Here is a 19,402-nt window from a genome sequence, read left to right on the forward strand (position 1 = left end):
AAATTCTTGATTATATATTTATGGTTATGTGTATTGTTTGTGTTTAAGGTATTTCACCTTAGGAAATTAGTACATGAATTATAATGTTGAGTTACCATTGTTATTATTAGTAATGAAATGATAAAACACAAGTTATTATTGTTATTATTATGAAGAGAAAAAAATGTGTGCATGAGCATTTTTCCGTAAAAGAAGCATTTTACATCGCAGATGGAAGTAACATCAATAATTAATTTGATGCATAGCATATATTCTCGCCATGAATTCTTCACTCATTCATGAATATCATTCTTCTTCCACAATGGATATGCTACGTTCTGAGCCTATGCAACTTGCTCAATTGATCATTCCAATTGAAGCAGCTCATCAAACCATCTCTTACCTCGGCGATCTCGGTCTTTTTCAATTCAACGATGTATGATCTTTACGTCTACCATCACATTTTCGATTATATTCTGTTCTTTTATTGATAATTCTTGTTTAAATCATCAATTCTTCAGCTTAATGGCGATAAAAGCCCGTTCCAACGAACTTATGCTTCTCAGGTAACTTATGCTGCATTTTACAGAATTGATTTTCCTATATTGGATAGGAAAAACTTAAACATTTTAACCATTAGGTTAAAAGATGCGGAGAAATGACGCGAGCAATGCGGTTATTCAAAGAACAAATGACAAAGGCTGATATATCCCCCACGACACGATTAACACGAAATGCTGGTGTTGATCTTGAAAAATTAGAGGTTGTTAAGTCCTTTGAAATTTCTATTATTCTTTCATAAGGTAATAAAGAATCCATAATCATGCGACGAAACTTTTCTCTATGTCTATAGAGTAAACTGGCGGAACTTGAAGTTGATCTACTCGAGATTAATGCGAATAATGAGAAGTTGCAACATGCTTATAATGAGCTTTTAGAGTATAAGCTTGTTCTAGAGAAGGTAAAGTTTTTAATGTTCACCATTGCTGTCATATATTTAAATTTGTAATGCCTTATTTGTTTAACCATTTCAGGTTGGAGAGTTCTTTCCTTCGGCGCAAAATAGTGCTGTAGTTCGCCAAAGAGAATTTGGAGTTCAACCGATTGTCGAAGGGTCTATTGACAGTCCATTATTAATCGAACAAGTATAATATCTAGTTGTTTAGTTTTCAGGATCGTCTTTAAGGGCATTAAGGCGAACTAACGCACATATATAAAATTTATCATGGTTAAATCGTGATAATCATATAAATGATCATCAAAAACTTAAAACGGTCGTGATAGTTTATATTTGTAAGTTTTACTCTATGTTACTTGTTGGCGAAGTTAAGAAAATTTTCGTTTTGTAGGAGAGAACAGCATACCTGGTAAACCAGATTAAACTCGGGTTTATATGCGGTCTTGTTAATAGGGAAAAATCGATTCCGTTCGAAAGAATTTTGTTTCGCGCTACTAGGGGAAATGTGTTTCTGAAACAAGCTATGGTTGAAGATTACGTTGTGGATCCTTTATCAAGAGAGAAGGTTATTTATTCTAAAGTCTAAAATTAAAATCTTTAACTATTTAACCTCATTTGAAATTCATTCTAACCTTTTTTTATAGGTTTATAAAAATGTGTTTGTTATATTTTATTCTGGAGAGAGGATAAAAAATAAAATTACCAAAATTTGTGATGCTTTTGGAGCAAATCGTTATCCTTTTGCAGATGATTTGGGTAAACAATTTCAAACACTGACGGAGGTAAACACAATATTATTGTAGGTTTATTTTTTCAATTTATATTAACTAAATGGTTTAGATTGTTGCATCATGATCATGAGTATTTCTTTCTAAAATGCTTATAACAACTGCATTATGAACTTGGTAGGTGTCAGGAAGACTTGCAGAATTAAAGACAACTATAGATATGGGTTTACTTCATCGGAGCAATTTGTTGCAGACAGTTGGATATGAATTTGAGCAATGGAACCTTTTGGTTAGTTTGACAATTTCAATTTGTATTTTTTAACTAGTTTTCATAAGAAATGAGGTTTTTTTAATGAGAAATAATTATATATATATATATATATATTATATATATATATATATATATATATATATATATATATATATATATATATATATATATATATATATATATATATATATATATATATATATATATATATAGTTTTGTGGTATTTGGATCGAACTTTATTCGCGACAATGTTATCTTCATGGTTCGACAGCAGTCGAAGATGTATATGTCGTAGTCGAAGTCTATTCTTGCATACTGTATATGTTACCTTGTTGTTTAAGTTTACATTTTGAATTAGGTTAGTCTGTTTGGCCAATTGTTTAGTATGTAATTGAAAGTTAAGGTTTAGTTTTCTTATAAATAGCATACTAGTTCTCACTTCTCCATCAATTCTTGATAATCCTAATCAGAGGGAGAAGGTGGTGTGGTTGAGATTCAATTGTAAACAATATTCCCTAATGTGTAATTGAATCAAGAATCCAGTTTTCAACCATTTTGACTGTTCTTTCTCTTCTCTTCTCTCTTCTCTTTTACTTTGTGACTTTCTTTTTAATCAAGAAACCGATCATACTCTATTTTCTGGGCATCGGTTTCACAACAAATTGTTGCGGTGAGCATGGAGGAGAAGATGTCGTCAACAAAGTATGAGAACGAGAAACTCACTGGTGTGAATGATTTCGGTTTGTGGTGCTTGAAGATGCAAGTCCTACTGGTTCAATAGAATTTGTTAGAAGTGTTGAAAAGATCGAAGAAGATGGATGTTGCCCTAATGGATAAGGAGAAGATGGCGATGATTGAGAAAGCCCACAATGTCATCATATTGAGCCTTGGTGATCAGGTTCTCCGGCAAGTCTCGACGGAGAAGACGACAATGGGTGTGTAGGGTAACTCGAGGGCTTGTACATGACCAAATTGTTGGTCAATGGTCTCTACCTGAAGCAAGCCTTGTATTTATTCAAGATGAGTGAAGACAAAGTCTTGGCTGAGCAGTTGGATATGTTCAACAAGTTGATTCTTGATCTTGAAAATATTGAGGTCAAGATTGATAATGAAGATCAAGCATTGCTGATGTTGTGTGCTTTACCAAGATCTCATGCTCACATCAAAGAAACTCTCTTGTATGGAGGAGAGACCCTTACCTTTGAAGAAGTTCAGTAAGCCTTGTATTCTAAGGACCTGAACTAAAGAAAGGAGCAAAATCAATCTTCTATTGGCTAAGGATTATCCGTAAAAGGAAAATTCTTGAAGAAAGATGGTAGGTTTGAGAAGAAAAAGGGTAAGGTTCTACAAAATTCTTATGGGGGTAATACTCCAGAAATTAGGTGTTATCGTTGAAAGAAGGAGGGTCATACAAGAAAGTTGTTCGCTGATCGACTGAATAATCATGGTGGAAAGGATAATGGTAATGCATCCATTGTGCAAGATGAATATGATTCATCTGATGTCCAGGTGGTTTTAAGCATTGACTTTAGCAAGGAGTGGATTATGGATTCAGGTTGTACTTGGCACATAACTCCAAACAAAGACGTGTTTGAGGAATTATGTGACCAAGATGGTGGATACGTGTTGCTGGGAAACAACAAAGCCTGCAAGATTGCAGAAATTGGATATGTCAGATTCAAGTTCCATGATGACTCGATAGGGTTATTGACTGGTACCAGGTATGTACTTTATCTTAATAGGAATTTGATTTTTCTTGGTGAATTTGACAAGAAAGGATATGTTTTCAAAGGAGAGCAAAGTATCCTAAGGGTAATGAAGGGGTCGAAGGAAGTCTTGAGAGGCGTGAAAAAACAATGCTTGTATATCCTTGAGGTTGAGGTTGTAAGTGGTTCAGTAGATGGGGCATCCACAAAACCTATGTCGAAGATTGAGTTGTGGCACAAGCGACTTGTCGATGTCAATGAAAGAGGCTTAGTCAAATTATCGAAACAAAATCTACTATGTGGTGACAAGGTCAAAAAACTATAGTTTTGTGAACCTTGTGTATTTGGTAAATCCTGTAGGGTGAAGTTTAATAAAGGTAAACAAAGGACACATGGATCCATTGATTACATCCATGATGATCTTTGGAGGACTGCAAGGAATCCTTCACACTCAGGTGCAAAGTATTTTCTATCCATAGTTGATGATTATTCCAGAAAGTTATGGGTATTCATCTAGAAGACTAAGGATGAAACTTTTGAAAAATTTAAAAGTTGGAAGACTCTGGTTGAAAACCAAATTGGTAGGAAGGTCAAGAGGTTGAGGACCGACAATGGTCTTGAATTTTACAATGAGGTTTTTGACAGTTATTGTGTTGCTTCTGGTATTTCAAGGCACATAACTACTGTGGGTACTCCCTAACAAAATGGTTTGGCTGTAAGGTTTAATCGAACCCTTTTGAAAAGGGTTAGATGCATGTTGGTTAGTGATAGATTGAAGAAAGTGTTATGGGTTGAGGCTATTAAGACTGCAACATACCTGATAAATAGGTGTCCTTTGACTGCCTTGGGGATGAAGACACCTGAAGAAGTTTGGTCAGGTCATTCACCACACCTCGACAAACTTAGAGTATTTGGCTCTATAGCATATGCTCACATTAGGCAAGATAAGGTCGAACATAGAGCTCTGGGATGTATGTTCCTTGGATACCCTGAAGGAGTCAAAGCTTATAGGTTATGGTGCCTAGAGCTAGGCCACAAGAGGTGTATCATAAGTCGAGATGTAGTTTTCACTATGATCCTTTTGAGATGGAGCATAGTGATGTTGAATTTCATAACCCATATAAAGTCGAAGAAGAAGTACAAGTTGCTGATGAAGATGAGGATGTTGATAATGACTATCTGCTGGAAAGAGACAGATCGAGAAGAGTCATCAAGCCACATCAAAGACTTGATTATGCATATCTCATAGCTTATTCCTTAATCTCTGCAAGTGGGGTTTTGGATGAAGAACCTAGAGACTATAAAGAAGTTATGAGGAGTCGAGACAATACTGAATGGATGAAATCCATGGATGATGAGATGAAATATCTTTATAATAACACTTGGGATATGATCGAGAAACTTGGTGGAGCTAGGTTAGTCTGTTGTAAGTGGATTTTCAAGGTGAAGGAAGGAATCAGAGGAGTGATGTCTAAGCAATTTAAGTCAAGGTTGGTTGCCAGGGGGTTCACTATAAAAGAAGGAATCGACTTCAATGATGCATTCTCATCAATTGTAAAGCATAGATCCATTAGGATGTTGTTAGCCATGGTGACAAAGTTTGACCTAGAACTTGAACAGATGGATGTGAAAACCGCCTTCTTGTATGGTGATCTAGATGAAACAATCCTGATGAGGCAACCTGAAGGGTATGCAGAAAAGGGAAAGGAAGATTATGTGTGCAAGTTGAATAGGTTGTTATATGGATTGAAATAATCTCTTCGACAATGGAATAAGAGATTTGACAAGTTCATGACACACATAGGTATCACTAGAAGTTGGTTCAAACACTATGTTTACTTCAAACTTTGACCTGGAAAATCACTTGTTATTTTGTTGCTTTATGTGGATGACATCCTCATAGCAAGCAACAGTGTCGAAGAGGTTATGAAGATGAATGTTGAACTCGATAAGGAGTTCGACATGAAGGATCTAGAAGTTGCCTTCAGGATTCTTGGGATTGACATTCAGAGAGATATAAAGTCGTCAATATTATGCTTATCTCAAGAGACATAACCACTGAAGATCCTCGACAAGTTTGGTATGTCGAATTCAAAGCTTGTTTTAACACCGACTAATCCTCAATTCAAGCTGATTACAACTCAAAGTTCTAGGGCTGAAGTCGAAAGAGCCTATATGAATAGCATTACATATGCTAGTATTGTAGGTTCTTTGATGTATGCTTAGGTCTATACAAGGCCATACATAGCGTACGAAGTAAGCCTTGTAAGAAGGTATATGGCCAATCCTGGGAAGGCACACTGGAAAGCATTAAAGTGGATTCTAAGGTACATAAACGAGTCTCTGAGCTAAGTCCTGATTTATGGTGGAGCCTGTGGTGATGATAGAAAAGTCGAAATTGAAGGATTTTTTTACTCTAATTATCCAGGTTGTATGGATTCTAGAAAATCTATTTTTGGATATGTGTTCATTATGCTTGTCATAGTAATCAGTTAGAAAGCAGCACTCCAGAAGGTTGTTGCCTTATCAACCACTGAAGCGGGGTATGTTGTCCTCACTGAAGTTGTGAAAGAAGCATTATGGCTTGAAGGTTTTGCTAAGGAGCTTAAACTTCAAGGTTGAGTTATCACTGTTAAATGTGATAGTTATAGTGCAATACACATGTCGAAGATTTCAGTCTATCATGAGCGAACCAAGCACATTGATGTGAGGCTGCATTTCGTCAAAGAGATAATCAAGTGTGGAGAAGTCCAAGTGTTGAACGTTTCGATTGATGACAATGTTGTTGATATGATCACCAAGACATTTCCGAGTAGCAATTTCTTCTACCGTATGCAGTTGATAAAGCTGCATGATGAAAGCTAGTTTGTTCCCTTGTTAGTGTAGAGTTTGTTCCAAGGTGGAGATTTATGGTATTTAGATCAAACTCTAGCCTCGACAAGGTTAACTTCATGGTTCGACAGCAGTCGAAGATATGCATGTCATAGTCGAACTTTGTTCTTGCATGCAGATTTATATGTTAGCTTGTTGTTTAAGTTAGCATGTTGAATTGGGTCAATTGTTTAGTATGTTAGTTGAAAGCTAGGGTTTAATGTTCTTATAAATAGCATACTAGTTCTCACTTCTCCATCAGTCCATGATAATCCTAGTCAGAGAGAGAAAGTGGTGTAATTATGATTCAATTGTAAACATTATTTCCTAATGTGTAATTGAATCAAATGTCCGATTTTTAACCACTTTGATTGTTCTTTCTCTTCTCTTATCTCTTCTTTTTTACTTTGTAGTTTTCTTAGTAATTAAGAAACCTATCATACTCTGTTTTCTGAGCATCAATTTAACAACAAGTTTAAAAATACATAAGGAGTTAATAAGAGGACACAAGAAGTACACAAAAATCTCTTTAAAAACAAATCAAGAAAAAGAAAGATGCAAAAATAAGATGGATAAATAAATCAAAAGCTTCAAGAACCACATAGACCAGCAATAGACTTAAGCTAGGTCCTAGGAAAAGGAAGCACCACCAACAAAGTAACATCTTCCGAGAGAAAATTAAGAACACATATTTGGTAAAATCAAATTACACTCTCAAACCTCTATTTGTTGGGGTCAATTCGGGGGATCAACACGAGAGAGTATTTTTACTTTGGGCGCTTTATGTTTTATGAGCAACACACCTTTGTGAAAGACACACCATATACTCACCCAAAACCTTAAGGTGATAGGTGTGTGAATTCTCCCACTTATAAATGCGCAAGTCTCCATATTTCTAACTAATGTGGAACTTCCCCACACTACTCATACTTGTTATTCTCAACACCCCCCCTCAAGTGTGAGTCTATCCCCAATTCTCCCCCTCAAGTGGAAGCTCTTTCATCCGCATACATTTGTAACACCATTCACATTCTATCCACAACCATATGAGGATACTTTTGATACAAATGAGTCGATCCTTTCACTCGAACCAAAGGCTCATGATACCACTGTTGGGATCAATTTGGGGGGTTAACACGAGGGAGCATTTTTACTTTGGGGACTTTCTTTTTTATGAGCAATATACCTTTTTGAGAGACATGCCACATGCTCACCCAAAACCTTAAGGTGATAGGTGTATGTATTCTCCCACTTATAAATGCTCAAGTCTTCACATTTCTAACCAATGTGAGACATCCCCACACCACTCACACTTGTTACTCTCACTATTGACTTAGACATAAAATATGGTCCGCAAGCCTCTTAGAAAAAGAACATAAATAAGTCGGCGAACTACCAAGATATCATTTTCAGTCAAGAGAGATACTATTATCTTCCATGTCCTCCTCGTTTATCGATGAACCTATAAAGATGAATTTATTCAGGAATTTCAATATATTAGACACTATCGAGATCCAAATCATGGTAAGTCCGCCTCTAATCCTAGTCAAACACCTATAAGATTAAAAAACCTCAAAAAGAGAGATAATAATTCCCGATAAGTAAACTATCCTCATAGCCACCGAAAAATATTATACCACAAGTTTACCTACACACTACAAGTGGAAAAAAACTAAGAGACAGACTCAATAGACTCTATATACAATCCACATAAAAGACCCACAAAGTAAAGAATAACTTTTCTTTTAAGCATGTTTTTTCTAGACGAGATCTTATATTAGAGAAGTTACCAAAAAAAGACAACCACTTTTAAGGGGGCTCAACTACACCAAATAGAAGATAGAATATCTTCCAAACTACTAGAGGAGGCATTGATAACATGATTAGCCTACAAAGGAGTACAACATGCATATGCAATTGAGTAGACATCACCCTTCGCATAAAGCCAACACCAACGATCATAAATCAAAGAAAGGATAATTCCTTTAATAGTTAGAAGAACCGTCAAGCAAATCCAGCTTATAATAAAAAAGAGGCATCCTCCACTGAAAATTCTAGCTTATAGCCTCATCTTCCAAACTACCAAATTCACCAACCTTTTCTTCTTTTTAATTAGAGATGGGATAAAGTCTATATAAAGTAACTCTAAGAGGAATGACCCTCATCCATGAATCATCCCAGAAAGAAGTAAGCATACCAGATCTCACCTTCTTCATCAAGCCTTCAACATACCAATCAGAAGTGTCACTATATTTAGAATCTAAGAGAGATACCCCTCTCCACCATGAAGAAGTTGATCGAAGCATAGATACCATACCTCTAGAAACAAAGAGACATAATGAATCCCATATCTAGCAGTCTAGATACCCCTCTCAATGACCTCACAAATCAAACATCATTCTCATTCACCTAAAAGAGCTAGGTTAATTAAGAGGAGGTTGTGAACTCCAAGACCACCATTCTTTTTGGTTTTACAAACATCCTCCTATCTAACCCAATGGATCTCATCATTAATGATAACCCCACCCCATTATAACCTCCTTTTAAGCTTAACAATTCTCTTCCACACCTTAACAGATATTTTGAGAAAATACATGAAAAGATAGAAATTGCATTCAAAACTAAATTGAAAAGAGTCACCATATGGCTCGTGCTAACACACATATGTTTACAAGAGAGTAAACACCTAGAAAGAAGAGTAATAGGAGGTTGTCGAGTAGTCTCAAGATGGGAGTTCACGCCCATCATAAGGTCAAAGTACTTGAATAGGAAAGATTTGTGATAACAATTCAGAAAGTCACTAGCTAAATCCATAAAGGAATGGTCCACATTAATACCAATATGACTATTTTTAACAAAATTGACCCGAAAACCAGAAGCAAACTTAAAGCTCTTAAGATGGCTATAATTATCCAAAGATTCTCAATTGATGCTTCAGTTATGACTAAAGTGTCTTCAACACATTAAAGGTGAGAGACAACTAAGTCTTAAGAACTTATCGACAAAAGGTCCAAACCCATGACCCGTTTGAGAAGACCACTAAACCCTTCCACGACCAAAAGAAAAAGGAGGGGAGTTAATGCATCTCCTTTCTTGAAACTCCTCAGGATACTTATCTCCTCAATCAGAGACCATTAATTAGGATACCTAAATTCCCATAAAACATACGTGTACTGTTCCATGCATGTCACTTATTAGAAAAATCAAACTTAAGAAGCAAATAGTCCAAAAAAGTCTACCATAAAAATTCATATGCATTTTCAAAATCCACCGTTAAAATGAGGTAGTCCTTTTTTATTTTCTTAGTAAGGTCAACCAACTCATTCACAACTACTACACCATTAACCAAAAGACCCTCTTTAAAAAATGTCAATTGATTAGGAGATATGAGCTTGTCTATAACTTTGGTTAATCTAGCGGCTAACACTTTCTCCGCCAGCTTGTAGAGTTATCCGACCAAAGAGATAGGATGGAAGTCTCTCAAACTAGTAGGTGACTCAACCTCAAGGATAAGAGTGACAAAATAACAGGAGAAACTCCGAGGGAGAGAAGCCATGCAGTGAAATTGGCCAAACATGGACAAGAGATCCCCTTACAGAGAGACCAGAATTTCTTAAAAAAAAAGAAATTAATACCATCAGGATCAGGACTCTTATTCTCATCACACTCATAGATCCAAGATCAATCTCTAGGTAAAATTGGAGGACTGAGAATCTGATTGTCCTCCGGAGAAAGAAAAGGAAAGTCCACCCCATCCAACTAAGAAAGATCAAACAAAGGTTCCATAAACTGTTGAGAGACAAAATCTAAGCACCTATTGTCTAATCTCCCCACTCCCTCCCACCGTGAATAGTCTATATAATATATGTTTCTCTTTTTCAATTTTACTTCTAAGCATATGTGAAAAAATCATTTTAAAACTAACATTTTCTTTCATAAATTTTCATCAATAGTTGAAGAAGGAAAAATCCATTTATCACATTCTAAATATGCTAAGCATTAATGTGACAAAGAAATGTCTCCTTGCAGAAGGATGGTGTCCTCTTTCTGCAACAAGTCAGGTTTGTTTTCAAACCAACAAGTTTAATTTATGATAAGATATTCATAAATCTATATGGATTGTAACTTTTCTTAGCTAACTTATCCAACTTATTTAAATTCAACATGCAGATTCAAAAAGTATTGTTGCAGGCAACTACAGACTGTAGCTCTCAAGTTGGGGCAATATTCCAAGTTTTACAGACAAAGGAGTTACCTCCTACCTATTTTTGCACAAATAGTTTTACTTCTTCTTTTCAAGAAATTGTAGATGCATATGGGTAAGTTACACAGATCATATGATACTCCACACAGTTGAGTTAGATGTATATATATATGTACGATATTGGTCCAGAGTTCAATCCCCGACAATATAATTTAGTATTTTAATGTAAATAAGTTGTTGACAATCGCCAATATTCGGCAGAATTGCCAAATATCAAGAAGCAAATCCCGGTGTATACACGATTATTACGTTTCCGTTCCTTTTCGCTGTAATGTTTGGCGATTGGGGTCATGGCATATGCTTATTACTCGCAACTTTGTATTTCATAATAAACGAGAAAAGGTTTTCTTCTCAGGTACTTCATTCAATCACTATGTTTTATATTCACTCAAACATTATCTTGTTTGTTGTATCAATGTGAGATTTATTTGATGTTGTTAATATGTAGAAACTTGGAGACATATTAGAAATGGTTTTTGGTGGAAGATATATTATTTTGATGATGTCTCTCTTCTCAATTTACACCGGATTTATATACAATGAGTTCTTCTCCATTCCTTTCGAACTATTCGGACCAACGGCCTATGCATGTCGTGATCCTTCATGCAGGTGGTTGTAACCAAATTGTTTAACATATCAATGTTCTCTTATGATGATTATAGTCATGCTTATTATTACTTTTTCAGGGATGCTACTACGATAGGTTTGATAAAAGTGCGTAACACTTATCCATTTGGCGTCGATCCTAAATGGCATGGTAGTCGTAGCGAACTTCCATTTCTTAACTCTCTGAAAATGAAGATGTCGATTCTTCTAGGAGTATCTCAGATGAATCTCGGAATCATATTGAGTTACTATAACGCAAAATACTTTGAAAACAACATAAATATATGGTAATATCACAAATTAACTTTAGTTTAATGTGGTATACTATTCTTCATTCAGCTCTTATCGCTTTGATTCGTGATCGTCTTATTTGATTTGTCTTCGTTGGTTCAGGCACCAATTTGTTCCGCAGGTGCTATTCTTGAATAGCCTATTTGGATACCTTTCACTCCTCATAATTGTAAAATGGTGCACTGGATCAGAAGCTGACCTCTACCATGTGATGATATACATGTTCCTAAGTCCAACAGATGATTTGGGTGAAAACCAACTCTTTGCTGGCCAGAAGTTTCTTCAAGTAGGAAATTTCATATTTAATTTGAATACACAATTTTCTATAGTAAATAAATATATGTTACATATAAACTGTGTATTATTTATCTGTTATCAGATTATGTTACTACTTTTGGCGCTTGTAGCTGTACCATGGATGTTATTGCCAAAGCCTTTTCTCCTAAAGAAACAACATAAAGAAGTATATTATATATATTACTATAAACTGTTGTATATTTTTTTTCTGGTTTTTATTGGTTGTTATTGATACCGATTTATAATTTTTATTACCGTGCTTCTTCAGAGGCATAAAGGTGAATCTTACTCTCTGCTCTTTACCGGCGATGATCCTCTTGAATCACAGCCAGACGGTGCTCACCATGACAAGGATGATTTTGATTTCAGTGAGATTTTTGTGCACCAACTTATACATACAATAGAATTTGTGCTTGGAGCTGTGTCCAATACTGCTTCATATCTTCGTTTATGGGCCCTCAGGTAAGTATTTGAAAGTTTCTGATATGAATGCTTCGTAACACTATCATTTTAACTTTCTTTTGGTTTTTGGCCTTGTTTAGTCTAGCTCATTCAGAGTTGTCAAGTGTTTTCTACGACAAAGTCTTACTTCTGGCACTAGGGTAAGTACCGGTAATCAGGGTCGTCTCACGTTTTTAGAGGTCCTGTGCAGTTTAATGGATATATTTGTGTATTGATGCAGGTATAACAATACTATTGTTCTCATTGTTGGTATTGTCGTTTTTATAAGCGCGACGGTTGGCGTCTTGTTAATAATGGAAAGCCTAAGTGCTTTCTTGCATGCTTTAAGACTTCATTGGGTAGAGTTCCAGAACAAATTTTATGAGGGAGATGGTTACAAGTTCTTCCCATTTGCATTTGCAACACTTGGTGATGAGGATGGATTGTAGTTGCTAAATACTAGGTGATGTTTAAAGATGAAAATATCTCATTACTTCCAAGAACTTATAATGTATATAATGATAACTGTTCCTACAGGTAGCACAGTTGTAGCAATGTATAACATGTATATTTTGTACATCAACTTTCTATTCAAATAATATCTCATAAATAACAATAGAGTATTGTATTTAATGTTGTTTTTTTGCCATTACAACATAATGCATGCATATATGATGTTGCAACGCACAAACAACCAACTACCTAGCCTTGCATCCCGCGCAACTCAACTGCAGTCGCAGCAACAAATAACGGTCGTCAAGAGCCTGAAAACCTGCGGTCTATCTTCCAACCTCTTACAACTCCACCTGGATGAACACGCATAAAAGACCATAATGGAGAAAAAATGTCTCCCAAAATCGCCTCTAAGTAATTGACTGCCCTGTTAATCTATGTGCTTGCAGGTATAATTGTCTGCGACCATTATATGATCTTGTTGGTTTGAATTATGACAACACTTTATGTCAAATGGAATTTAGCGAAGTCTTTATCTATCAAGAAAGAATGACGGTCAAGATGTTCTTTATGATGACAAATGTCAAGCCATCTCAATGATGACAACACCTTAAATCAAACGACGTTCGGGGAAGTCTTTTGTATCAACTGTCCAAAAAGATACGATGATGGCATCCAATCAAGAAGATATCTCAAGCCTCAATAGTCATAAGAATTGTTAAGAAATGTAGTTAGATCTAACTCAACCCTATAAAACTGCCTTGTAGAGTGAGGTTTGCCCCAATTAGAAAATTGATTCCTTAATATCAGCATCGCGTCCCTATTGTTTAATGTATAGTCAATAGCATTTATGTTGTGTCCCTATTGTTTAAGGTATAGTCAATAGCATTTATGTTCTAATTATAGGCTAGAATATTATGTTTCCATATTCTTTGTATAGCCATCAATACTAGCTTAATTGTAGGATCATGCTCTCCATTCTCATCTATATATATTTGTATGTTACTGATCAATAGAATTTACACAAGTTTGTATATATTATAATTCTTCACTTGGTATCAGAGCATTGTTGCCAAAAGACTCGTGATCCAATTAAAACCATGACATCCGCTGCAAATACAAACAACAAAAATGATCTTCCATCAACTATCTCTGTCAAGTTGGATAGAGACAATTTTCCCTTGTGGCAGTCCTTAGTCTTTGCCCATCATCAAAGGCTGCAGACTTGAAGGATACATGCTAGGGACAAAGGAGTGTCCTGAGCAATATATCACAAATTCATATTCAAACAAGAAGCTAAATCCTTCCCTTGAAGATTGGCAAGCTTATGACCAACAACTTCTAGGTTGGTTAAAGAACTTCATGACTGCAGACATTGCAACATAGTTTTTGCACTGTGAAAATTCAAAGCAACTTTGGGAGGAGGCCCAAAGTCTAGCTGAAGCACATACTATTGGTGTAAGCCCTAGAGGTCAATACTTTTGGTACTTGTATCGAATTATTTATTAATAATAAAAGGCTTTTTCTTTATTATGTTTGATTAATAAAGTCTCTAGAATAGCTAGTCCGTTTAATGTATCAAGTATGACTTAATCATGAGATCACATTAAACATAAGGACAATATTCTTAAAGTATCTGTAGTCGAGCTTTATTGTGAAGTGGGATAACATTAAAGCATTAAGACTATTATGTTTGTAGACTGATGATCACATCTCATGGATCATGGATAAAGAGTTATCAAGTCTTAAACATAGGTATGAATATTAAGAGTAATATTTATACCGGATTGACCCGCTATGAGAATACTATATAGAAAGTTATGCAAAGTGTCATAAGTTATTCTCATGGTGATAATGGTGTATACCACTCTTCGACCTGAAACCACTATGGACCCTAGATGTAGAGTCGAGTGCTTTATTGTTGATCCAACATTGTCCGTAACTGGATAACCATAAAGATAGTTGATGGATACTCCACGAAGCATGTTGAGGGACATGAGTGACCTAGATGGAATTTGCCCATCCTGCGTAACATGATAAATGTCTATGGGCCCAATATTGAACTGGACAAGGATGACACGGTCTATACCTTGTGTTCAATATAGACATAAGGGCAAAGGGGTAATTATACACATAATTATTATCACAGAAGGACTTGTCAGATCACATGATATTTTCGTGTCTTGGGTAGCAGTGATGTGTTGCTAGATACCGCTCACTGTTTATTATGTTAAATACGTGATTTAGTACAATTGTCAACACCGCGAAAACCTATAGGGTCACACACAAAGGACGGATTGATGAGAGATAGAGTAACTAAGGAACATCGTAAGGTACGGTGTACTTAAGTAGAATACGAAATATGGTAAGGTACCAAATACTTAAGTGATTTTGGTATATTATGAGATATGGGCCAAAATACACTTAAGTGGGCTTTTTAGCTTGAAGCCCACACATGTGGTTCTATAAATAGAACCCTTGGGTAGAAGCATTGTCACTCAAGTGAACTCAAGTGAAGACTTGGAATTTTGTTTCCCTCTCTCTCTCTCTCTCACTCAAAACCTTCATTCATACCATCTAGCACTGAGATTGAAGGAATCCGTTCGTGTGGACTGAGTAGAGACGTTGTCATCATTCAACGTTCGTGATCACTCCATGGATCTGTATCAAAGGTTTTGATCGTTACAAGAGATCTGCACCAAAGGTTTCAATCATCACAAGAGGTAACGATTCTATCACTGATCATGCCCATTCGTAAGGATCACTAAATGGAGAAATTTTTAAATTCCGTTGCGCCTTGGATGGTAATTCTCCTTCACATACAAGGTCTAGAATCACCTACCTGAAGTCAAAATTCCACAGTACCAAGAAAGGTGAAATGAAAGTGCATGATTATCTGTCCAAGATGAAAAATCTTGTTGATAAACTCAAGCTGGAAGGAAATCAAATTCTCAACTCATATTTAATCATTCAAACCCTAAATGGATTGGATTCTGAGCACAATCCTGTAGTGGTAAAACTCTCTGATCAAATCAATCTCAATTGGATTGATTTACAATCTCAATTGCTGAGTTTTGAGAGTAGAATTGAGTAGCTCAATTCCTTTAACAACTTAAGTCTCAATGCCTCAGCAAATGTTGCAAACAAGACTGATTACAAAGGAAACTGGAGAAACAATAGACTTGACTTCCATGGCTCAAATGGAAACTAGAGAGGCTCCAACTCAAGAGGTTGGAGATGAGGCAGAGGTAGAGGCAGGTTCTCTAAACCTGCCTGTCAAGTATGCTCAAAGACTGGTCACACAGCAGTGCAATGCTTCTATAGGCTTGACAAAACCTACTCAGGATCAAATCATTCAGCAGAAGAGGAAGTGAAATCTGCATTCCTAGCATCACAAGGAACCAATCAAGAATATGACGGGTACTTTGATAGTGGAGCAAGCAATCATGTGACACATCAAACTGAAAAATTCCAAGAAATAAATGAATGTCATGGTAAGAACTCTCTGATTATTGGAAGTGGTGAGCAACTAGAAATTATAGCCACATAATCTTCCAAACTCAAGTCACTTAATCTACATGATATACTATATGTGCCTAACATTATCAAAAATATATTAAGTGTATCTAAATTGGTTGCTGACAATAACATTCTTGTTGAGTTTGATAAGAATTGTTGTTTTGTGAAGGACAAGTTAACAGGGAAGGCGGTACTAAAAGGAATACTTAAAGATGGATTATACTAGCTCTTAGGAATTGAAAGGAGCCCAAGTGCTTATATATATGTCAGAGAGAACTGGCATAGGATACTTGGTGACCCAAACAACAACGCATTAACAAAGTCTTGAAAAATTGTAATGTCAAAGTATCACCTAGTGATCACTTTAGTTTTTATGAGGTCTGCCAATATGGAAAAATGCACCTCTTACCCTTTAAGTCTTCTTCATCTCATGCTAAGGAACCACTTGAGTTGGTTCACACTGATGTATGAGGCCCTGCATCAATAATTTCATCTTCTGGTTTCAAATATTATGTGCATTTTGTTGATGATTTTAGTAGGTTCACTTGGATTTATCCTTTAAAATAAAAGTCTGAAATTGTGCAAGCTTTCATTCAATTTAAAGCCTTGGCTGAAAATTAATACAATAAGAGAATCAAAGTAATTCAGTGTGATGGTGGTGGTGAATACAAACCTGTGCTGGAGACTTGCAATAGAAGTTGGCATAGGTTTTAAAATGTCTTGTTCTTATACCTCTCAGCAAAATGGAAGAGCTGAGAGGAAACATAAACACATAGCTGAGTTTGGTTTAACTTTGCTTGTACAAGCTCAAATGTCATTCCAATATTGGTGGGAAGCATTTCGACACTGCAGTATACCTTATAAACAGACTTCCATCTCAAGTTACCTAAAATGAGACCCCCTACTCACTCATGCTTCATAAGGAACCTGACTATAAGCTCTTAAAACCCTTTGGTTGTGCTTGTTATCCATGCCTTAAACCCTACAATCAACACAAGTTGCAATTTCATACAACCAGATGTGTGTTCTTAGGCTATAGTAACTCTCACAAAGGGTATAAATGTATCAATTCCCACGGCAGGATCTTCATATCAAGACATGTTATTTTCAATGAAGATCACTTCCCATTCCATTATGGGTTTCTCAACACAAAAGGTCCTCTAAAAACAACTAACAATCCATCATTCACTTTTCCCTTGTGCCCTACAGGTAATCCTATCACTGATGCAATCCCTGAAGGAGATATCTCAGATGAAGTGAACTCAATTAACTCAGAAATTGAGCAATAATCACAAGATGACAACAATGCCACAGAAGTTGACAACAATGTCATAGAATAATCTGAAGATATTGTACTAGATGATGCAACTCATCTAGAGATACAACCTAACATAACCCAACAAAGTACAAGTGAAGCAAGCAATGTAGGCATCATACAAACCAGAATCCAGTCAGGCATTCACAAGCCAAAGCTTCCTTACATTGTTCTAGATGAGACCTACAAAGATACAGTGGAACCTACAAATGCCAAGGATGCTCTCACAAGGCCCTTATGGAAGGAAGCAATGCAAAAGGAGTTTCAAGCACTCATGTCTAACAAAACTTGGACACTAGTCCCTTATCAAGATGAAGAAAACATAGTTGACTCGAAATGGGTCTTCAAGGCCAAATACAATTCAGGTGGTACCATAGAAAGGAGAAAAGCTAGGCTAGTTACCAAAGGATTTCAACAAACAGCTGGCATTGATTATGAAGAAACCTTTAGCCTTGTAGTCAAAGCTAGCACTGTCAGAATCATTCTTTCAACTGCATTCCATTTCAACCGGGAAGTCAAGAAACTAGACATTAACAATGCTTTCCTAAATGGATATCTCAAGGAAACAATGTTCATGCATCAACCTGAAGGATTTGTTGATCCAACCAGGCCTAATCACATATGTAGGTTATCTAAAGTAATCTATGGACTGAAGCAAGCACCAAGAGCTTGGTTTGATAGTCTCAAGGCCGTATTACTGAAGTGGGGTTTTCAAAACACAAAGAGTGATTCCTCTCTTTTCCTCCTAAAAGGTAAAGATCACATTACTTTTCTGATTATCTATGTGGATGACATAATAATTACATGAAGCAACACCAAGTTCCTTCAAGCTTTCATCACTCAGTTTAATGATATATTCTCTCTCAAAGACTTGGGGTCAACTACACTACTTTCTGGGCATAGAAGTGAAAAGAGATACTAGTGGAATGTATCTCAAACAATCTAAGTACATCAGTGACTTACTGAGTAAATTCAAGATGGACAAAGCCTCACCATGTCCCACACCTATGATAATAGGTAGGCAGTTCACAGTTAAGGGAGAAAAACTAGCTGACCCAACTGTGTTTAGACAAGCCATAGGTGCCTTACAATACTTAACTCACACAAGACCTGATCTAGCTTCTCTGTTAACAAACTCAACCAATACATGAGCTCACCAACACTTGAACACTGGAAAGGCATAAAAAGAATCTTTAGGTATCTCCAAGGCACCATAAATCATTGCTTACACATCAAGTCATCCACTGATTGGCCACTAGTGTTGATGACAGGAAATCCATGGTTGGTCAATGTGCGTTCCTTGGTGAAACACTTGTTTCTTAGTCATCAAGGAAGCAAAATGTGGTATCAAGATCAAGCACTGAGTCAGAATACAGATCCCTAGCTGGCCTAGCTGCTGAAATAGCATGGGTTCGGTCATTACTTGCTGAACTTAAACTCCCACTTCAAGGAAACCCATATTGTGGTGTGATAACTTGAGTGTCAAGGCACTAGCTTCAAATCCTATCCTCCACGCTCGCTCCGAACACATTGAAAATGATATTCACTATATCATAGATCAAGTACTACAAAATGAAGTTGTTATGGCCTATGTTCCTACAACTGATCAAATTGCAGACTACCTCAGCAAGCCATTAAGTCATGCACGTTTCAGCCAGCTCAGAGATAAACTCTGTGTTATCCATTCACCACCAGTTTGAAGG

The 19,402-nt window shown here is 36.2% G+C and overlaps 1 protein-coding gene and 1 non-coding gene across 2 annotated transcripts; both read left to right on the forward strand.

The window, feature by feature from the left end:
• The first annotated feature begins 301 nt into the window (after positions 1–301).
• LOC127084395 (V-type proton ATPase subunit a2) lies at positions 302–12,861 on the forward strand. Its single transcript, XM_051024832.1, has 18 exons — positions 302–415; positions 501–545; positions 620–742; positions 833–940; positions 1,014–1,124; positions 1,329–1,502; positions 1,582–1,719; positions 1,847–1,954; positions 10,467–10,574; positions 10,684–10,832; positions 10,979–11,132; positions 11,226–11,386; positions 11,464–11,670; positions 11,777–11,960; positions 12,054–12,137; positions 12,240–12,433; positions 12,514–12,573; positions 12,654–12,861. Exons 1-18 carry the CDS (start codon positions 302–304, stop codon positions 12,859–12,861), a joined length of 2,430 nt encoding a protein of 809 aa, XP_050880789.1.
• Positions 12,862–15,812: 2,951 nt separating this feature from the next.
• Positions 15,813–15,945, forward strand: LOC127089950 (small nucleolar RNA Z247). The gene has a single exon (XR_007791496.1). It is a non-coding gene; the product is annotated as a small nucleolar RNA Z247 (small nucleolar RNA).
• The last annotated feature ends 3,457 nt before the right edge of the window (positions 15,946–19,402 follow it).

Source organism: Lathyrus oleraceus, chromosome 5 (genome assembly GCF_024323335.1).
Source record: "Lathyrus oleraceus cultivar Zhongwan6 chromosome 5, CAAS_Psat_ZW6_1.0, whole genome shotgun sequence".
Classification (NCBI taxonomy): Eukaryota; Viridiplantae; Streptophyta; class Magnoliopsida; order Fabales; family Fabaceae; genus Lathyrus; species Lathyrus oleraceus.